General features: G+C 46.0%; 1 protein-coding gene across 6 annotated transcripts in view; it reads right to left on the bottom strand.

Annotated features, from left to right (window-relative positions):
• Nucleotides 1-3,086: 3,086 nt before the first annotated feature.
• The window catches only part of LOC116944795 (ras GTPase-activating protein nGAP-like), a 641,297-nt gene continuing 620,931 nt past the window's right edge, over nucleotides 3,087-23,452 (bottom strand). For all 6 annotated transcript variants that reach the window (XM_032958521.2, XM_032958519.2, XM_032958520.2 and 3 more), the window contains 5 exons: nucleotides 20,787-22,614; nucleotides 18,645-18,767; nucleotides 17,443-17,645; nucleotides 13,284-13,365; nucleotides 3,087-11,813 (listed from right to left, as the gene is read on the bottom strand). In XM_032958521.2, coding sequence (XP_032814412.2) covers nucleotides 11,643-11,813; nucleotides 13,284-13,365; nucleotides 17,443-17,645; nucleotides 18,645-18,767; nucleotides 20,787-22,614 — 2,407 coding nt within the window. In that variant the 3' untranslated portion in view covers nucleotides 3,087-11,642. The remainder of the gene's footprint in view (nucleotides 11,814-13,283; nucleotides 13,366-17,442; nucleotides 17,646-18,644; nucleotides 18,768-20,786; nucleotides 22,615-23,452) is intronic.

The following is a 23,452-nucleotide window of genomic DNA, read 5'->3' as shown; positions in this document are numbered from 1 at the left end:
TGACACTTTCCCACCATCTGGCCTCGGGTCTTCGTCTTCTTCCCCACCATGGTCGTGGAGACCACTGTCCGATCAATCAATCGATGGCTGTCTCGCAAATCGGCCGATTGTTGACGCATCTCCCGCACAGCGCCACGTGTCCGCGCTGCCAGGGAGCAGCGTAACCACGCGTGGAAAGTCGACACCAGCTGTGCAGAGGGTTCGTCTGCCAACGTGAACAACTTGTGTCGCCTGAACAGGCTTGTGGGGCAAGTGCTGCGAGCGAGCACCCACCAAGGCCAGAGCGGCACACGAGGGAATGGGGTGGCCAAACACCACGCTCGGGCCCAGTGGCGATTTTTTTACACACCGCACGAGGTACTCATTTTGAGGCTGAGTCGACCTAGGGGAGACCCAGGATCGGTTCAAGTGATCGTTACTGGTGTTGGGGAATCTAACTCGGGTAGGCGGGTTTGTGGCGCACCACCGCTCCCCACGATACTCGTGGTTCCACGTCAACATCAGCCACGCGAAGAGGTATTTGTGAAGCATTATCCTCCCTGATATCCCTGAATTATTGTAGAACCAACAAAACATCTGAACACATTCGTCACTAAAACTGCCTTAAATTAAAAAATATATATATACTCTACTGTAATCAGAAATGGTCCTTCCTATAGGACCATTGCCCGAAACGACCGCCCATCTTAATATTTTTCCTTTCACGGCCACAGCGTTACTGACGGAATGTGTTCAGTTTTGTTGTTGTGCTTGTCCATCACCGTCGACGAATGTCGTTCAGTATGACGAAACAATTTGTTCAACCATGAGCGAAATGGTTCTGTCTTAGCGCTGAAAGAACACCGTTCTGGACAGCCCAGCGGGCAATTTGCGTGACGGGACTGTCGTCTGATGAAGCTAGTTGTAATTACTGGCGAAACGTCGTACTCGGATTGTAAATGTTGTGGCTTGGCTCTCCAACACACCGGTGTGCTGTACTGGTATACTACACTATACACTACACCATGCACTACGCTATACACTTGTGCTGTACTAGTGACGAACTGGCATGTTCTGTTTACGTGACAACCCTTACGAGTTGGCTGTGTCGGGTGGTGGCGGGTTTCAACGACACATTTATACATTTACGCGATCTAACCCAAAAAAACCTATTATGGACGGGACTGAATGTTGCAATTGCTTGGACACATTGAGTCCAGGACGACAGGCCGTGCCATGCATAAATGACGTCACGCACCTGGGGGGGGGGGGGGTCAGACTTTTGTGACGATGTGTGACGGGGGGGGGAGAAATGTGACGTCACATCAAAATGCGCAACTTTAAATATAGAACGTGACTTTACCGAAAGAGCTAAGAATATGAAATATAGAATTGTTATAACAACACTAATTGTTATAACAGCACTCCTACAACATCAGATTGCAGCGGCACATTAAATACGCACTACAATGACAATAGTTTAAAGTGATTTTAAGCATGTTTTATTTTCAAAATGGAAATATGGTTTTGGGGGGGGGGGGGCAGAGCGTTGTGACGTCATATTTGAGGGGGGGGTCTGACTTTTTGTGACGCCGTGACGAGGGGGGGGGGGGGTCAAAAATCGTCCAAAATCGCGTGACGTCATTTATGGACGACCCCTAATCCACGACACATCTTTGCCAGCGCTCGTCGCGTTTTATTTGCCCGTAATCCTCATCGACAGCACGTGTGTGTGTTGTGTGTATTGTGTGTGTTGTGTGTTTTCCCCCCACTCTAATGAAACGCCTTGTTTCATAGTCTACAAAAAGCCAGGCATAATGGCATTCGACGTGGCTCTTCTAGAACGCGATTGATGGGCGTTGTTGGTGAATGGTAGAAAAGTTTTCAAAATCCAACTTGATCACGCGGTTGGATTCCCTATTCATATGTGCCTGTGCGTTGGTTCTCTATGATATTTATAAGCAATGTGTATGTATACCAGGCTAGTGGACCTGTAAATCATTTGATAAAATAATGATCGAGCCTTTTTACAACTGAACTAGTGCATTTTTTGTGTAAAAAGTCGAGTGAATGTGCGCCAAATGTCATCCAACACGCAGTCCTCCTTTGTTGACGTCCAGTCATCCGGTTTGCGAGCTGTTTCTTTATATTCGAAAAATTATCTGTTTCCTGGCGAATGTCAACTTGCGTCACTATTGAAATCTGCACAGAAAGATGCATAAACTTGCTGACGTGTGAATCAATTATTAACGATTCATGACCACTAGACATTATACGTCGTTACATTTAGGGGAGTAAGAGGAGGAAAAAAGTACAAAGCGGAAATGATAACCAATACAAACACGACGTTGGTAAAAAAAAAATGAAACAGAACCGATTGTTGAATCCAATTGACCATGAATGATAATACTGTACTGTAACTAACATTCTGAGGCTAAACCAGAGTTCCTCATTTAGTGTGCCCCCTAACACCCAAATGGTGAACACACCCCCCTCGCTGTCTCTCTCTTTGGATTGCACACTCATGGTGCTAATCTCTCATTAACACTGCTGTTGTGCGCATATGCGGGCATGATACTCTTATGCGGCGACGGAAGCTCATTCATGCTAATCTCTCTTCCTAATCCCTCTCTCCATAATCCCCCATTAACACAACTGAGGTGCTTGCGTCCAGGGTTGGAATTCCTTTCCAGCTCAGACCCCGCTTGCTTGCCCATCGCCACATATATAGCCTTGTTGTAACACCCCCAACATCATCATCATCGTGCTGCTGTCAAACCCCCAATGGTTTCAAATGTGTGGCGGCCCTCACACTGATGGTGTCTTATCAGGAAAAGTTCCACCCTCCCCCCCCCACCCCCTCTGAAAATGAGTGAAAAACACTCACTGGACTGAACCGTTCTTTGACTGCATGGCGGAGCACAACAATGAAGCATGTGCTCGTGGCCCAATCGAGACCTTTGAACAGCGGCACCGAAGCGAAGTCATCAGCCGACAAACCCTTGGATCACCTTTCTCAACTGTTGTGGTTCATCCACCTCGACCGCGCAACGTACGCACGAACGCCATCACGTCGTACATTTGCACCGACACGGGCAACAATGTGATAAAGTTAAATGTACTTTTATTCGGTATACCACATCTGTACAAGTTCTCATACCTCGATAAAGTGGGAAATTAATACATACCCGCTTGCATATGTGCAAGGTAAATAATCTAAAGCACGTTCCTTCTCTATACCGAGATGCTGCTTTGCCAGCTCTCAATGGAAGTCCCAGATAATGCATTTCAGAAACCTGCAGTACTCTGTGGCGTCGGACAAGCTCATACAAGTTCCAAAGGTTCCATCATGGGGCTATATACAGTGCATGTCAACGTGTGCTTATGCTTCCATACTCAGCCATCAGCAGAAATATAAATTCTGGTACTGTACATTGTGCCAGTGCTGATCTGCAGCATAAGAGTTAAATACTATTATTGCCGTTAAAATCAACGTCAGAAGTAAAAGATAGCAACATTTTAAACAAGTGTTCTGTACAATGTAACCTACTTCAGGAGGTTAAAGAAGGGCTGTACAAGGATTGTTATAGAAATGACCCATCTTCGCACGCACACTGTGATCCAATGCTGTACATATCGTAGTCATCAAATAAGGCTTCACTTTGTATGGATATATTCTATTGCCACGTTAACACAGGCAAACGTACATTCACAAACAATGTTTTTTCCCCCCCCACAACCAAGTTCATGGGCCACATTGCTCTCATCTCAAAAGTTTGCATGTAATCTTATACATATCCTCGTCTTTTCCTTAGGTATATTAGCGAGCACAGTTATGCCGACTACGTCAAAATGCTGTCAGTATAATGCAACGTTGATTAAGTTTAACTCCCTTTGTGTAGTGGAGCCGAGCGTGACTATTATTTTTAAATCGCCTATGGAGTTATTCAGTGTTGTCTACGAAATGGAATGTTGCCAATGTGATTTGACATTACAAAAAATTCCCAGTCTGGATTTAGACGAGTGATGTTATTGCAGTTTATTGCTGCTGCAGTCATGGTTCACGCAATGTTTAGGTAACCGGTTTATGAGCAGTGGCTTTAAGGTATGTGTCAGTACGTTTGAAATTGCATATCTGCTGCTATATATGCTAGGGGACTCTATATTTCACTCGGTTCGAATAAAAGATGTAAGCAGGTCAATCAACGTTGTACTATACATGTACAGCTGTAAAGTTAACAGGTCTTATAGCTGTACACTTTTTTAGAGCATCTATATTACGGTAAAATGTTAGGCGTTATTGAATAAACACCAGGAAATCATATGACTATCATTAAATGCGAGGTCCAGTATGCAAGTGATTAAATTCCTTCTGCATACATGCTGACTTTCGTTTTTAAGGTTGTATGCATTTCATCGTAATCGCATCTGCAGTGAGTATGCATTATTTATGCAGAGGATTTCTTAGCTTCTTATTTTTAATACTGTATTTAGTTTACCTGGACAAGCGTTTTAGAAATATTCTACACACAGTGAGCATAGAATCCAGCACCTACCCTGTGTCCCATCATGCTGTGCGTATGCAGGTGTCGGTACGTATACATCTCAAGTGGTTAGATGCAGAAAACCCAGAACATACACGCGTGGCAGTCTAAACGGAATCACTGACACGTCTATGTAATTACACCTTTAGACCATTGGCTCTCTCCTTGAAGCCGAAGAAGAGTGATTTATGACTTATGCCAAATTAATTTTACAATTGTATTTGCCATTTGAAAGAGCACCCTTTGATGATAAAGGTGTTTTTTTTTGCAGAAATGTAATATATACATTCCCAGATTATATCTTTTTTTTACTCTGCACACGGTTAATCCACCACTGTTGCTTTCAATATAGACTTGCACATGGGAATGACATTCGGATATTAAGTATCAACTACCACGTTTATTTATCCGGAGAGAGTTCAAATGAGGCCATGGTGAACGTTTGCTGCTCGCCCTTTAACTCGTTGAAAGCTTCTCTAAGTGTACATAACATTCTGTTTAAAGCCAATAACAAATGTAAAAACCGCAAAGATTAAACTAGCGGACTTAATCCGTCAGATTACAAAAGTACTAGGACTCTGCACATTTATCTCCAGTTCAAACAACTTCTAATAAAAAACGTCTTATAATTTACCATCATACTGTGCTATAAATTTCAATAAACCTCATTAAATGTATCAGATTGGTATATAGGTGTTCATAAGTCTAACTTGTGTAAGCTCTCAGAAAACGAAAAAAAACACTGCTATGCATCTTTCAGTTCCAATATATTGATACCATTAATAAATATGCTGTTCTGAAAAAAACACACTACTGTTTATTAAAAAAATCATACATTTTGCCAACACTATTATATAAAAGGGATAAATGATCCATTTGCAAAAAAGGACACCACTACGTGTTACACAACGGTGCAGCTGTTTCTGAAAGTTATAAGTGCTTTTCTTCCAGTCCAGCCTACCAAGAAACACCAATAAACAACCCTGGTTCATGTGTGACGACGCCCAGTGTGACACGTGGGTTGGGGGCGCCGAGGATGGCGAGTGGCTGTGCCTGGAATGGCACATTGAGAGGAGCCCAGTTTTGTTTTGCCTGTTCCGCACTCAAGTACAATCGATCAAGTTACAATGGTTTAGCTACTTGAATCTCATTTGGCAGACAATGCGTGTGATGAAACCGAACACTATTTTCCACCACCAATATTAAGCAGCTGCGGGAATTTATCTCCAGTGTTGACAATTAACTGTCCAAACTCTAAAGCGAAGGTTTCTCTTTCGCAAGCATCGTCGGGAGATGCTTTTAGTGACTGCAAGCAGATGGCACGGGTGGGCTAACGTCACTTCATGGGTGCAGGGCTCTATGGAATGTTGCCAGCCAAATCAACCTCAGCTGGGCATTCAGGCCCAGTGATGACGATGCTACTGAAGCATTGCTTAAAGTACAGGAGGACCTCTTTCGTCAAAGCACTAGAAGATTTTGAAAAATAAATGTACATTTCAAATGCGTATAAAGAAAATCTTATGTTTCATAAAAACTGCTCATCATCAGCTTTAATGATCTGCATATATTCAGATAATTAAAAGGAAAGTTGATATTTGCCAAATTTTGTAAGTTTATTCTGGTGCGGTATTTTAATGGTTCAAGAAATGAAAAGTTTTTTTTTTAAGTTGAATGGATTCACTGGCAAATTGTTCATAAATATATAAAAAAACGAAATCTTTACAGTGTAATAGAACAATTTCAAGAAATGACACCGGATAACTTTAAATGCTGACGGTCTAAATATTAGTCATTATTTTTTTGCAATTCCTAGCAGTAGTTTCCAAACAGTGATAACTTGAAGGCCTACGTTCACGCGTACTCTCAGTTCTGATGCAACATCCTTCTTCCTTAACACGTATTGTCGAGCAGGCAAATACGACGTGGAAGCGATGGAAGAAAGGTAAACAACTTCCACGATTTGCACGGATGCATAACTGAAGAAGCATTTTGTTACGGCCACAGCGGGCAGTGTGCTGCGGGTCACTAAGTTTGGCTGCTAAATGCATTCACGGGTTATAAATGTCGCAGTGCTGTGCGTGATTTATTTCACGTCAATGTTGTCATTGTACTTTACTCCCACCGACTTTTCCCTGCAGTGTTGCTTCCTTTTACGAGACATGACACTCTTAATAACCATGCATTCGCGTTGCACAACCTTTAGCAGGACGTTGTTGGAGTACGCGTCTGACGAGCATTATCTTCTAAAGGAGTGTTACACTGACCTACCCCGGTATACACAGGCACACAGAGCAATTAAGCTTATTTTTGAGATTTGCGATTGAAGGCAATCGCTGTCCCTCCCACACCAATGCCATTTTACATCAGACCGGTTGCACGTACAAGAAAACCGCCATCGTTTGAGTAATCTTGCTGAACATAATGCAGTGTAATCTGCAAGCCTCTTATCTGAAGGAAAAGCGACATCCTTCCACCCGTCAGTTATCCCCTTTAACGATCCCTTCTCTGATAAAATGCGGATTGAAGGATGAGGGTTATGATTCGCGTCACTTCCTGTTCACTCAACACGGAGCAAGCTGTGATAATGCATGCAGCTTTGAGAATTATTTGATAAAGATTTACAATTATGCAGAGAGAATGCGAAACCTTGTTTCTGTTATTCGCCGACGTCCCATCGTTCTTCGCAAAGAATTGTGTAAACACTACTTCTTGGATGATATTCCGTAACTTATGTATTCTCTATTTTAGTTTGTTTTAGATTATGTAGGTATTCAAGTCCTGTGTTTACTGTGTATTGCTCATTTCCTAATGTTTACCCTGGGGAGACGATGACAACCCCACACGTGGTCCTCCCTGCGGCAAGACGGCCGAAATGGCCTCTTGCTGCTCTGAGAATCACGAAGGGCCAAACGTGTTAATGACACGGTCCTTCACAGGACCAAGACATCTGGCCTTGCACTCCGCATGCATCAACTTTACGTTTGAAGGCCTATCCAGTGCGTAAGGTGAGGGCTTGTTCAAATAATGTATTGTTTACCATAACTCTAATAAGCACTGACCATTCTTTCTCTCTCCAATATTCCGTATAGAATGACCCAAGTTGAGCTGCCCCCTGTTGATTTGTTCATAAACCACAAATCATATTCCTGTGTCCATCATCGCTCAGCTAAAGGGGTTTATCAACAAATATTTCAGCGTCAATGGTTCATATTACCAATTCATGAAAACTTTCCATCTAGAGAATACTACACACTCCTTAAATACTTGTTGTATATCTGTGCTATTTCTGATGAAAAGGAAATGTTGATGCAACGTGTAAAAGTTGTTGCTTCAGTGAACTGCTATAATATCCATTAGCATTTCACATCTAATTTTGGTTATTGGCATACTTTAAATGAACTGTACATTATTTACTCCGTTGCATTTCATTGCCAACAAATATGACCAATTATTAACCAGCGGCTGGTCAAATGTACTTGATGTTTCCAATCATAGATCATGCATCTTTATAGATTAGATGAAACCGGTGGGAAAGCAGGAATGTCTATCGTTTCATTAAGTCTATAAGTGTCTTTATATCTAGAAGACGATGCTTGAAATTTATATTACATACGATACAATTCACATAAATACGACAGTCATGGTCAAGAGATTGACTGCATTTCCATTGCATGGAACATACACTTGTCCGTTCTGTAAATTATTCAGTAAATCAAAGTTTAAAAAATATATGCGTAGGCCATGTGAGTATACATAAGAAATGATTTAGCAATGCTGAATAAGGCACAGTGTGAACAAAGACGAAGTCAGAGCTGACTTTGGGGAGCACGTGGTAGCCTCGGGCATCGAATCAACACAGGAGGCCACTACACGGACAAACCGTGAAAACAGTTTAAGGTAAAAGTAAAACAACGATATTGCAAGCATGACTACCATAAGCTCTACTCCACCACTCGGGCCCAACCAACTCTATGATACAACATCTTACGTGCACTTTACGATTCAAACAAAAACCCTGTAAAAAGTAATGCTTTGGAAGAAACACAACGGATCAATGGCTGTACAAATTTTTCTTTCGTATGGTGTTGTTCACTTGACAGCTTAAAATACACGCTGTACAGATATTCAATGCAATATAGATTTTGTCCTGAAAAACACCGATGGACTCAACAGGAGGTTGGCGTCGTTTTTTTTAAATGGCATTACAAAGGGCCCCAGAAAACCAGACCCGTGGAGGATAGAATTTGCGGCACGAGGCAGCGTTGACAGAAGGTGGCTGGGACTTGCCGCACCGATACGGTAAATATGCGATGCAGACATCGCCCTGTGCACATCGCCCGTACACCACGAGGCATGCGCACTCATGCCATTATTTTTAGTGCATTGCTACCACGATATCCGTGGACGCAATGCAATAAATTGCCAGTAGGTGGCTCCATTGTGATATATTGAAGCACACGGGTGTTAATAAAAAGGAACAATGCATGCATGATGGTAATTTTGAAATAATGTCACTTTGCATTGAAGCAACATATAAAATAAGAAATGTATAATGCAGCAAGTCACATGTATATATGTTTTCCTGAGATGATTGTCGATTTGGGCTATTTAATGAAAAAAAGAGATGACAGCCAAAAAGGCTATGTTTATTGTTTTTTCTGCATGGGTAAATGCAACATTTTGGGACTGCACACGAGCATTTGATTAATTATGAATGAGGCCGCGGGGCCTATGTTGCACGAGCAACGGCGAAGTGCGGTAACTTCATCGGCCCTAGCTGCAGTGACCTCTTTTGCGTTGTTGACCCAGCGCACATGACTCAGGGCAATGCCAAATGTAGAGACAGGAGAGTTGAGTAGTGGGATGAGCGACGTGAGGGAAGTTGTGGTCTCATGTGGCTAAGTTCTTACTGATTGCAACTTGACTTTAGATCGAGCGATGGGTGGCACAACGTCTGGTGAACAATCTCGACCCCAAAGGGAAACACCATTAGAATGTAAACTTAAAACTCAATTTGCAGCAAAATAATTTTGGCATAGTCTCAAATGCATACCTATCGCAGCAATGGGCAGGAAGCAACGCGCACCGTATGTGTGCTGAACTTGTTTCGCACAATGCGTAGCCAACCGTGCTAATCGGAGGTATGGGGGAAGGACAACAAACGCTAGCGGTGTGCGGTTCATCACCGTCCCTGTGCCTTTGTTGCTGATGAAATCAACACGAAGCAGAGCTCCATGACCAAGGCCAAAGATGACCACCTGTGCTTAGGCCTCGACCATAGAACAGACACAAATCAATAGGGGCACGAAATAAAATTGAGTGCAAATTGTTCATAGCTATGTCTGAATAAAGTCTACTTTGTGTTCTTAAAGATGGTAGGCTTAATTTGATTAGAAGATAAAGAAGGTAAAATAGACAATTTACATGAAACAGTGTTGTTACATCAACATACATTTCAGAATTGAATGGAGCTCGCACTGATTTATGACATTGTCTGTGCTGGCCTTGAATGCTGACTCTTGTTTCTACGTGGAATAAAAAAAACCCTTTTATTGTCTCATGTCATTGTCAATCGAAGCTCTAAGACCTACAGGGACACACAGCCCAGTCTTGTTTAATCTACCAATTTATTTGTTCAATCATTCAGGTTTTTTGTGGAGGAATTTCCATGACATCAATGCCGCAGTCACGTCTGGAGCCGGTCCCCTGGCGCCGGAAGGCAATAGCCTAATCTGTTTGGTCTGTATTTCTAGAAGCAACGAGGGCATCCCGATCTCACACACGTGTGTCCAGAGCATTTGTGCTTATGCCTATTAGTAGCTGTGCTAAGTCGTGCTAGATATCACCCTGTGTATTAAATACCCTAATAAAGCAGGCACACAAACCAAAAGTTTAGTAGTGTCACCCATATGCCCGTGGATGGCAAATTCTGGCAAGTGATGAACCTTGTATTTGAACATTGGCTCTGCCGACACAGATTGCTGTGCCAGACAGGAATGTCCCTCTCCCAACATTTTAATAGCAACTCTCGGCATGTGTTAGTTAACAACTGGTCTGTTTAACTTATCGAACACTGCACTTGATTCCAGTACGATAATTTGTGTTCACTGTCAGAAATATAATACGTTATTACTATTTAGTAGTTACGTAATAGTTGTCATGTAAGTTTAAGTTTCATCTCATTCCGTAATCATTCTTTTTTACTGTGGCTATTTGACGAGCTACACTGACGCAACACGTGAAATTATAAAATTGCTTGTATAACGTTTAAACACAACACGACAATGTTGGTAGCTGGCGGTGAGCTTCAGTGCACGCACGTTCTGGAGAGACCTTGGTTCACGTTTCACATAACACCCTAAGCGCACGCGTACGCCACCACCAGCGTAGCACACGTACAAATAGCTGTCAATGAAGCCACACCAGATTCCCGTCACATTAACATTTGAATGTTTGTATTTAACGCCGTCACATATTTTCCGTAACTTAGGAGCTTAGAATCACATGCATCCTACCGGTCTTAACACGTTTGAAATCTACGGATGAATATTCCAAAAAAAAAAATCGAATTCACGTACAGTATTCGGCATTTGACTTTCTGAACTTTGCAACATTTACACAAATTGAGATGCTTGGTTATATTTGCATTTAGGAATTCAAATATTCGAAGCCAGCACTGGTTATTGCTGATCCCTCATACTTGTGTTCCTGAGTTGTTGGCGCGTGAACCCTCGTCGGTGCTCTGTGTCTGAGCCCGTCACCTCGTTTTGCACCATGGGCAGCGTCGGAGGCTTCCTCCTTCTTCTGGAGTGGAGGTGCGACGTGTCGCCAGTCAGTCGACTTTCCGTAGCCCGAGTGTCCCCATGAGATGGTTCCAGCCCACTCATTCCTCTGCTCCCTCTACCTCCTCTCTCTCGTGCTGTTAACTTTGCAATGATAATGGATGCATTTTCAAAACGGAGGAAGTCCAATTGGAATGTTTATAATTTTAGGAAGAAGAAGAAAACATCAACAACAAGAAATAGAACACTGAAAAAACACACAAACTTTTCCAATCTTTGCCGAGCGCAAGGTTTTCTTTGACTCTTGTGTCCCGTGGTGCGCGTGCCGAGGGTTGCGCTAGCAGCTGCTGTTGCGGAACTCTCCCGTCTCCGTGATGGAGAGGCGCGGCGGGTTGGCTGCGGCGGGGGACAGGCCGTTACGGCTCTGCATGTGGCAGCGCTCCTTCAGCTGGGTCACGGCGTCCACCAGCCGCCGGTTGGCCATGTTTATCGACATGATTTGCTTGTCCTGCCACGCGACACACGACAACAACAACAACCGCCATTTGCAACTCAGCGGTAGCGACGTCGCCACCACGGCACTTGCGTGAGGCTAGGTGTAATATGTGCACGCGTACGGCGCGAAAGAAGTTCAACATACAATACACACGGGTCGCTGCGGAAAGTGCTGTAACCGAACCACCGATGAATGTCGGCACAGTTTACGAGGCAGCGGCGTGGCCAGCACCACGACAAACCGCCTTTGTCTCCCCACTGCTCATGTTTACACATGACACCGGGTACTCATTTAAGGCTGAGACGACCCTAGGGAAGGCACAGGGCCAGTAATAGTGGTTAGCGCACTGCGCTATGAAACCCGGATGCATACGTTTGATTTTCGCAGATGGCTAACAGTTCTAATTATGTGAACCATGCGCACACAACACACACATATACATTCACAGATAATAAAGACTACCCCCACATTATAGATTACAGGGTTCCATGCTGCTAGGCAACACCGATTAAAACTGACAATTTGCTGTACTTAATGGATATACTAGAGCATGTTACTTAATTTATGCCAAGTCAACCTACAGGAAGCCCAGAATAAGTTGAGATGCCAATGAATATTCAGGTTGCGCCTGGGTTAAAGACCCTAAACTAGGGTTGCAGTGTATCGCATTCACTACTACACGGACATATATACAACGATCCAGCGAAGCTGGTCCATTCAGCCAGGGTATATTCAATTTGAATGCTAAACAGACCAAAATGAATTAAATTCAGAGTCTCTATGCCTACAGCACGAATGCTCAAACCCAATAATTATGTGTATGGCTCAGAACTTCTGACACGGCCCTCAAGAAATGTTGCATGTTTAGTCTGGCTCTATGATCCTTGGTCATAATGAAACCTAAGACTGCCTCAAATTTTGACTTAAGAACTGCCTCACTTTAATATTACCATGGGGCTTTGTGTGTCTCATGGCAGCTCTCCCGATGCACTGCGATTTAGCAATGCGTGCCTCCAGCAGTCTCATGATATTAGCTTGACAACACACCCACTATGGGCAAGTGGTGCATTCCCAGCGGGCAACTGAAAAACACAGCCATTGGCAAATCCACCATGCAACTGCAATGAAAGTGAAATGTGTAATACGTGGAACGGTTCATAATCTCTGTGAAAAGGATGAATTTATAAAATAACTTGGTATTAAACATACTTTTATCGATAACAGGAATAACTGTAACCATGGCCATCATCGGTGGTTTACTAGGAACTTGCAAACAGCACTTGCGTTGCCACTGTGTGTGCAGCCAACGCTGTGAGGATACGAGAAGCAATAACGCAGGCTCTGTCTGAAAGCCCACACAGCAACCTCACTCCGAGCGGGCTGCCTCAGGCGTACACAAGAATGGTGGCGTCCGTACTGTGCAAGCGTTCCCATGTGGTGCTGCCACCTAAAAAATGCTCCCTGGGGTAGGGCGTACAGTACCTCCATACACCGCTGCTTGTTTTCCAAGTCTGCTTGCACATCGGCACAGTCTCGCTTCAGCCGGTCTTCTACCACCATCAGCCTAGGTTAGCACACCACCACGCCAAGAGCCCACATTAAAGTGCGCGCGCGCGCGCGCGCGTGCGTGTGGTTGTGCATGAGGACGAGTGGGAGTGGTGGTGCAGCGATTAGCGCACCGCACTACGAACCCGGCGACACAAGTTTGATTCCCACTCGGGGACAATGCTAGTGACAATTATCTGAACCGGTCGTCGGCCTCCCCTAGGTCGGCTGAGCCTCAAATGAGTACTGGCTGCAGTGTGGAAGCATCACTACTGGGGAGACAAATGTGCTTTTGGGTGTGGTGCTAGCCACCCACCACCTGGTGTACCATTCTAACCTTCAACGGTGCCCGGTAACAGCACTTGCCCCAACAGTCTGTTATAAGGCTATACGAGGGGATCTTTGTATTTGCATGGGGGTGAGCTCGTAAAGGTAAACCAGTGTGCATGAGTGTCAATATATAGGTGCGCACACAAGTGTTTTATAGATGTACTGGATGCAAACAACGTGTACGATTGTGGGTGTCCCTGCATATGTGCCTGGGTGTACAGTGAGGGAAAAAAATATTTGATTCCCTGCTGATTTTGTACGTTTGCCTACTGACAAAGAAATGATGAGTCTATAATTTTAATGGTAGGTTTATTTGAACAGTGAGAGAGAATAACAACGAAAAAATCCAGAAAAAGCATATAAAAAATGTTATAAATTGATTTGCATTTTAATGAGGGAAATAAGTATTTGACCCCTCTGCAAAACCTGACTTAGTACTTGGTGGCAAAACCCTTGTTGGCAATCACAGAGGTCAGACATTTCTTGTAGTTAGCCACCAGGTTTGCACACATCCCAGGAGGAATTTTGTCCCACTCCTCTTTGCAGATCTTCTCCAAGTCATTAAGGTTTCGAGGCTGACGTTTGGCAACTCGAACCTTCAGCTCCCTCCACAGATTTTCTATGGGATTAAGGTCTGGAGACTGGCTAGGCCACTCCAGGACCTTAATGTGCTTCTTCTTGAGCCACTCCTTTGTTGCCTGGAATACCCATCCACGACCCATTTTCAATGCCCTGGCTGAGGGAAGGAGGTTCTCACTCAAGATTTGACGGTACATGGCCCCGTCCATCATCCCTTTGATGCGGTGAAGTTGTCTTGTCCCCTTAGCAGAAAAACACCCCCAAAGCAAAATGTTTCCACCTCCATGTTTGACGGTGGGGATTGTGTTCTTGGGGTCATAGGCAGAATTCCTCCTCCTCCAAACAAGGCGAGTTGAGTTGATGCCAAAGAGCTCCATTTTGGTCTCATCTGACCACAACACTTTCACTCAGTTGCACTCTGAATCATTCAGATGTTCACTGGCAAACTTCAGACGGGCATGTATATGTGCTTTCTTGAGCAGGGGGACCTTGCGGGCACTGCAGGATTTCAGTCCTTCACGGCGTAGTGTGTTACCAATTGTTTTATTGGTGACTATGGTCCCAGTTGCCTTGAGATCATTGACAAGATCCTCCCGTGTAGTTCTGGGCTGATTCCTCACCGTTCTCATGATCATTGCAACTCCACGAGGTGAGATCTTGCATGGAGCCCCAGGCCGAGGGAGATTGACAGTTCTTTTGTGTTTCTTACATTTGCGAATAATCGCACCAACTGTTGTCACCTTCTCACCAAGCTGCTTGGCAATGGTCTTGCAGCCCATTCCAGCCTTGTGTAGGTCTACAATCTTGTCCCTGACATCCTTGGAGAGCTCTTTGGTCTTGGCCATGGTGGAGAGTTTGGAATCTGATTGATTGCTTCTGTGGACAGGTGTCTTTTATACAGGTAACAAGCTGAGATTAGGAGCACTCCCTTTAAGAGTGTGCTCCTAATCTCAGCTCGTTACCTGTATAAAAGACACCTGGGAGCCAGAAATCTTTCTGATTGAGAGGGGGTCAAATACTTATTTCCCTCATTAAAATGCAAATCAATTTGCAACATTTTGACATGCGTTTTTCTGGATTTTGTTGTTGTTATTCTGTCTCTCACTGTTCAAATAAACCTACCATAAAAATTATAGACTGATCATTTCTTTGTCAGTGGGCAAACGTACAAAATCAGCAGGAGATCAAATACTTCTTTCCCTCACTGTATATGTGTGGACACACTTGCCAGTGAGAGCTTGTGGTACATACTGCAAGATGAGTAGCATTTGCAAAGTAAAATGTTGTGCCGAATTAATTAATTAATTAATCCCCTCGCGCATTCAACTTTACAATTATGGACGCGGAATGAAATTATTTCAAAATTGCTCGCTCGTATAACATTAATTACCCTCTCGGGTAATTCTGAATTCAGTCGTGAGTACGTAAACAAACACGATAAGAGAGTCATGCATCATCTGGGCCAATTGTTCACGAGGAACTTTGTTACGTTGCCACGACACGAACGCAATCGTGAAAGTTCATCTGAGACATCAGCTTCACTTGACAAGCAAAATGTGGCACGTAACCCAGCGACTTGATGTTTTTGTTGGAAAAAAGATAACTGAATGTGTATTTCAGAGTTTGAAAATGAATGTCACACAATGTCAAGGAGACAACAAAAAACTCTAATGCATAATATTTAACATTCAAATGTAGAGGAATACATGAATATTGATAACTGTCCACAAGTTGTCCAAGAAATCGTTTCTCTAAACTTTGTTTTTGGATGGTCCTACAATAAGGTGATTGGTCAAGTGCTTTAACTTAGTTTTGATGTGTAGTGTGTGGGCAAAAATTGGAGTACCCAGAGAACACCCGGCCACAAGAGGAGATGGCACTCAAGAATCTGGATGTGGATATAGTGGCCTCATAAAACAGCCTAAAATCTACATTTGAACCGACATTTGTCTTCCAACTGCTTTGACATCGCAAGAACTGTTTTTTTACGCACCGTCACCACCACCACCCCGCAAGATTTTCTGACCGGGGGTTGCGAATTGCGGGAAAGTAAATAATGATTGCGAAAATTGTAATAAAAATATTTTATACCGCGCACCACCAGTGTACTGCCAATACTTCACTTAAAGCTTTCGTGACTGCACGAATTCATAGTCTTTGGGTCTTTCGGTAAAAGTCACGTAGATAGGTTCAAAGAAAATAACACAAAACTACGACGTTTCGATCGCAACACAAGCGGTCGTCACCAGGATCGAAACGTCGTCGTTTTTTTGTTATTTTCTTTGAACCTATCAACGTGACTTTACCGAAAGACCCAAAAGAATACCGCCAATACGTTAATATCCAGTCTACCTACTGTATCACCAGGCTGCGAGTGGTATGACAGACGAGGGAAACCGCATGGTTCAACAACTCTGCCTGGCTCAACAACTCCACGCGCCGTCGTGTGCCAACAACAGCCGAATTTTCACGTCGGTGTGCTGACTTTCGTAAAGGCCCTGCTCTGATCGAGGGCTTCCTCCCCAAGTCTGCGCAGGTTGCTGGGGTTGTTTTGGCCATACGCTGGTCAATGCGGATCGACGAAGGCGGTGGAAACAGACTTGGCAGCACAGGAGCAGAGTAGAACATTGGATTTTGCTTCACTGCCCTTTTAATACCCTAAACAATGGCTTAAATCGAGCAGGGATCAATTGTATTATTTCTGAACACAGAAAAGGCAGTTTAAGTACATATGCTCAACAACCCTGTACAGCGAAAGTAATATTTGGTTGGGGTTTTATCAAACATCCATTGTATTTTATGTGACACATATGACACATGCATATATGGGCATTCCTATTACTGCTAGTGCCATTTATATTCAAGTCACAAAGCTCAATAATCCCGGAAAATGTTACCGTTTATTTTAAAATTAAATTTTAAGTGAATTGCGGTGAAAGAAGTATTGCTCATCTCATTCGGCAACCTTGGAGGCAGCGGAAGAAAATTCAACATTGCTACGACAGGGCCCAGACTCAACTCTCGGCATTCCCCACAGAGCGGTGCTCGTGTGATGAAGGACCGGCTGAGTCGACCCCAGACGTGTTGGCGAGTCGAGCAACCCGCCCCGGTGCCCCCCCCTTGGGGGCTACATGCCACCCGTGCACCGGCAGGAACACAAGACGTGGGCGTGAGGGGCGACGGTCACCTGCCGATGATGGCCCTCATCTGCGAGTCCTTCTCGTCCTGCTGGCGCCGCAGCCGCTCCTCGCTCTCCTCCAGGCGACTCTGGTACTCCTGCTGCATGCGCCGCATCTGGTCCTCCTGCCGCCGCAGGCGCCGCTCGTACTCCTCGAGACGCCGGCTTGCGCTCACCAGCCGGTCGGTCAGGCGCCCTATCTCCTGTTCGTACTGCGCGCCCGGCCATGCGCACACGCACGCACGATACGATGCATCGCGTGGCACGAGTAGGCATGGCAGAGATGCACACGTATGCCTCTTTTAGCATAAGCGAACGTTTCTGTGTCTTTTCATAAAAAAAGCCTTTCAGGATAATGTAAAAAAAATTACTCAACAAATAGTGCACATTCACTCGATGAGTGATGAATGGCAATTGTGAAATTTGTAGCAAGCTATTCTCCAATTTCAGTTAGCTTTTCCTATTCAGCATGTAAACACTTGTAGACCCATATTCTCTCGGAAGACACATGCACAGATACTAGGGTGCATGGTCGAGTTTTCGTCTGATCTAATTACCGTACGTCAAGTTAAACCCCATCCAATCAGAATCAAAATGTATTGTGTCCTTATCTGATCTGATTAACAGCTGCATCCAATTTGTATTGACTTCTTTAGTTAGAATTCTATTCCTCATACAGTTATGAATCTTGCAATAAACTAGGACACAAACTTGTAAACGTTTTATACAATACACTTTTTTTAAAGTGGTCATTGCCACCCAGTGCTCTGTAGCTCAGTAGATTGTGCCCCCAGCCTCAGAGATGCTGTCACATTTAGATGATTTATCAATCCAAATGGGATCATTGCATCGTAATCTGATATTTTTGGTTTGATAACTGAGATGAGACAAAACAAGGGAAGTATTTAACAATATTCATTGTGTGTTTTTCCAGAAAACGTAATTGTTAAAACTTAGGTGTTAAAAAGCGTGATTATTATTGTTTAATATTATAACATTTTACATATAGTCAGCAAGAGCTTAAAACGTAAAACAATTCAGTCCAAGTTGAGGCCACTGAACCCAATGAGCTACAGTGACAGACACTGTTTTTAACCTACAGAGGCCAGGAGGTCATCACGGCCAAAACCTCGCCTTTTGCTCGACAGCTCAGCTGTTGAACAGCTGAGAGGGATATTTTAAACGGATTCCTCGTGGTGCTTGCTGGGTACCTTCTCGCTGGATTCCCGGCTCTCGCGCAGCTGCTCCAGCTTGTCGGCATCGTCCTCCAGGTTGAGCATGTTGATGAGCCAAGCGGCCGTGCGTTCGTCGGGGGACAGGGCTCCGTCGAGTGACTACAGCAGCAACAACAAAAACACGGACGCAGTGATTTCCTGCTCGAATGAGCGTCGTAGAATGAGCACTGGTGCTCATCTTCCCGTGTACAGCCCAGGGCCAGTGGTGGAAATCCCACATTGCTATGGTCAGTGGTGGGTCTATTCATAGGACAAACGTCGTTGACTTCCCCATAAAGTGGGAGATATTGTTGATCACCGACGGGATGGTCAACAATAGGCGCCACAGTGGCGAGATGTTAACTACCTCGCCTGGAATACCGGAGGTCATGGGTTTGATCTCGACCCTAACGCCTGTATATTTGTAGTTTGCATGTATCTCTCCGTGGTCACGTGGATTTTTCTCCGAGTCCTCCAGATTTTTTGGCTGCAATGAACTTCCACGTGATAATCCACCTCGTTGAGCTATCATTTGTGAAAGCCAGGTTGCTTCTGAAAAAGAACTACAGGATAAAGCTCAGTGGGGCCTTACCTGAGTCAACTCCTAACCAGAATGTGAACTTGCAACGTTCGCATTGCGAGTCGCTCATTCTGCCGCTGAGCCGCAAATGTCAAGTGGCTGGGAAGAGAATCTACAGAATTGCGTGCAAACGGAGCTTCACTCAGACACACACACACAGATTCCCCGTTTGTCCCTATACATTGTCAAGGTACGTGCTGTTTTCAAATAAAATGAAAATAAATAACTTCAACCCATTCGCTGGATGAAGGCCTCCCCCCACACCACGTGAGTAATGTGTGTGTGTACCGTACTCTATCATGCTAGTCAGGAGTGGTTGGTGAAGGGGGGAGGGGGAGGTCTGGTTCTGATATCACCTGCCAGTGATAGCAATGGTCGTGAGTCGAACTTGGGCCACAGTGCAGCATGCTAACTGCCGCTCCACTCCTTGCTTTCACAAATCAAGTCATATTCACAAACCCTTGCCTCTACCTTTGTCTCCCCCAATTCCAATGTTCATACACCAGACTATGTGCTCATTTTTGCTCAGTAATCCTAATGAACGTGCATCCAAGTTCAAGATGCCCCGTATAGCGATAATAGACTGTTAGTGCAAGTGCTGTTAGCGAGCACCTATGAAGGCCGGCACGGCACACGATGGTTAGCCAGCACCACCCCCGACCGCCTTTGTCTCCCTCGTGGCGATGTCCACACATCGCACCAGGTACTCAATTGAGGCTGAGTCGACCTAGGGGAGGCCCAGGACCGATTCAGATATATGTCACTTGGGTCGCCAGGTTCCTAACGCAGAGCGCTAACCACTGCACTAGCGCTCCCCAAGGTGTGGCTCACACACGCACAGACACACAGCCCTCGCCACCACTACCACCAATGGTTGTAAAACAAGCAAGGCATCAATAACTGTCAGGCCAACGATGCTGAATGTAGGGCGCACAGCAGGTTTAAATGAGTGGGACAGAAGAGGTGAGGGTTTGGTGCTCAAGGCCAGGCCACAAGGATCGGGCAAATTTGTAAAATGCCGTAGGGCTGAAATAACAGCGGGTGGCTCACCCAGAGTGCCATGGATACAGGCGCATTTATAACACGACGAGCTCCTGTGAATATATCACTGCCCGGTGCAACACACACACACCGTGCATTGTGCTACTGACACAGTCACATACTAATTGTTCGGCCTGTTAGTTACGCATTCATGTTTAAATACCCAGAAACTTTACGTAGATTCTTTTTATTTTTTACAATATTGCTCATAAGGCAATGGTTACAAGTGTATTTTATTTATTACGTTGATGAATTAAAGCATTTGAAAAATCTTACATTCTTAACTGTACAAACTTCTTTTCAGAATTTATATTCGTGTGAATGCCACATGAATGTCCGTGCAGCAGAAGAGCTATGTATACCAATACCTCCCATTCGACGTCCCCAATAGCCTTCACGTGCCATTCTACTCGAGCAACTGGGAGCTATTTCACACTTGACTCCAGACCTAATGAATTAGAGCAGGAACCAGAGCCACCGCCGCCGCCGCCGCCATCATCATCATCATCATCCCTCACCTGCTGCGCACGCATGGCTGCCTGCGCCTCCGTGTCTCGCTCCCTCTGGGACGCCGCCGAGTGCTGGCGAGAGGGCCCACCGCCACCCACCGGCATCGCGTCCGCGCCCGGCATCAAACCGGGGTTGTTGTTGTTGTTGCCGGCGCCCGACTGCTGCCCTCCCATCGACAGGTTGAGCTGCATGGTCTTTCTGCGCGCCCCGTTGCCCGCCTGGTCCCACCACAGGTGCCCCCCCCCACCTTGCTGCTTGGGCATGCCCGCATCCTGCTGCATGCCCACGCTGTTTTGCCTCGTCGGGCCTCCCAGCTCCGTTTGCTGCGCTCCGCTGTTTTGCCTCGGCGTGAGCCGCCCCCCCTGGTCCGTCGGCTTGGACGTGCTGTTTTGCCTCGGGGTCAGCATGCCCCCTTGGTCCATCCAAGCGGTGTGCCCCACGCTGTTCTGTCTGGGCACCGCCAGGTCACCCTGCATGCCCAAACTGCTCTGCCTGGGCAAAACAAAGTCGGAATGCATTCCGACGCTGTTCTGCCTCGACGATGCGAAATCGGGGTGCAGCCCCACGCTATTCTGTCGCGACCCAGCAAAATCGGGCTGCAAGCAAGCACTGTTCTGCCTCGCGGAACTAAAATCACCGTGGAATCCCACGCTGTTATGCCTCGGCGGTATATAATCTGGATGTAACCCCATACTTTCTTGCCGCGACATGGGATAGTCCGTCTGCAGTGCGGCGCTGTTCTGTCTGGGCACACCATATTCCTGCAGCAATCCTGCACTGTTCTGCCTTGGCACGCCGTAATCTGGCTGTAAGCTGCTCTGTCGCGGCAACCCATATTCGGCATGCAGCCCGACACTGTTTTGCCTGGAAGAGACGTAATCTGGCTGCATCGAAGTGCTGCCCTGTCTCGGCAAGCCGTACTCCGGCTGCAGCTCGGCGCTGTTCTGTCTGGGCACGCCAAAGCCAGGCTGCACAGCCAGCGTGTTCTGCCTAGAGGACGCCCTCTCTCCCTGCTGCTCCACCCACAGGTGCCCGCTGCCACCACCGCCACCGCCACCGGCGCCGCTGTTTTGGCGGTGCGCATTGAAGACGGTGAGCGCCGCCCCGTGCTGCTTGCTCAGCTCGTCGCTGCTGCTGTGGCTGTGCAGGCTGTGCTTGCACACGTGCTCGCCGCTGGGGCTGCGGGAGCTCAGCGAGCTCAGGTACTCCGAGCCCGAGTCCCGCTTTCGCTGTGGCGGCGGGCTGTCGCTGCCGAACTGGTACATGGGGTTGTGGAAGGACAGCGGCTGCAATCGGCTCGGGGGCAGGTCGAGGGATCGGCTGCCGCTGATCAGCATCGGCCGCTGGGGCAGGACGCCGGTGGGGCCTCCCGGGGACAGGAAGTTCTGCTGCGACGGGACGCCGACGGTCGCCGCCTGCTTGGGGAATCTCTGCTGCTCCTGCTTCGCGGTCGCGCCGAAGCTGGCGTGCGCGGGCTGCGGGCTGCTCTGGCCCGAGGCGGGATAGCGGGGGTGCTCCTGCGTGCTTGTCTGGCTGCCGCTCTGCGCGATGCGAGGCCGCTTGGCGTTGGAGAGGTGCCCTATGGAGTACTGGCTTCCCGACGACTGCTCCAGCAGGTTGGTGTGGCTGCCGCAGCTCTGCACCGTGGGCAGCTCGAGCATGGAGCCGCTGTTGCGTCCCCTCCACGGGGAGGGCTCGTGCTCCTCCGCGTCCCTCTCCGTGTAGCTGAGGCTGCGAGCGGGGCCGCCCTGCGCCGCCGCCCCCCCCGCTTTGGTGAGGAAGTACATCTCCTCGTTTGAGTGGGTGGGTGTGGGCAGCCTCGTCACTGCATCGGCACTGCCAGGACACAACACAGCAGCCGGACAGGTGACTTGTCGTACAGGTAGGTGGAATCATTGGTGATAAGGCGATAAGTAACAACACAATATCCATGATGCAGACTTTATGAAAACAGCAGTCCTTATTTCCAACATATCTTTTCACAGAGGCTGCGTTTAAGTAGCTTTAACCATACATAATTAAACATCACCACACAAAAACAATATGAAATTTGATTCCATATATATGCCTTCTGAACCAATGTTTTCCAGCAGCGTTGCATTACTCCGGAAACTCTAGACAGGTATTGACTTTGGAGCCTACTGAGCTGAGCCAGACCTGTTACTATCATGCTGCTGGGCCCCCAGATCCTAGAGGCTAGAGCTCTTCACCAGCACCGTGGCGCTCATTCAATCAATCAATAAAACTTCACTTCTTTAAATGAAGTTTAATTAAACATGAATTGTTATCCTCCAATTAAACTTCAAAACCATGCAATTAAAATAGTACCATATTTTCCCGCATATAACCCGCCGGGTATACCACTTTTTACAAACATAACAAGACCCTGCAGGGTATATGGAGGTGCGGGCTATCCCAAAAAATAGTATACACGTGTGCCATGTCATAAGTCGTTTAATTTTTTCATGGTAGGACTATCCACTATGCAACACTTACCTTTGACTAAAGCACTGCTGAATAAACCACTCACACTAAAATTGCACATGCTATCACGTTTTAAATTATTCGAATTGTTTGTACAATGAAACGAGAATGTTTGAAGTGGGCGCACTTTGTTTACCTGCGATGGGAGAGCGAGGGGGAGAGAGAGGTGGGGGGGTTGGGGGCAAGGCAA

This window comes from Petromyzon marinus, chromosome 22, assembly GCF_048934315.1.
Source record: "Petromyzon marinus isolate PM22_M1 ecotype Great Lakes invasive population chromosome 22, UKy_Petmar_22M1.pri1.0, whole genome shotgun sequence".
NCBI classification, from domain to species: domain Eukaryota; kingdom Metazoa; phylum Chordata; class Hyperoartia; order Petromyzontiformes; family Petromyzontidae; genus Petromyzon; species Petromyzon marinus.
Note: the sequence above shows the minus strand (reverse complement) of the source record. Positions and strands in the feature narration are given on the sequence as shown.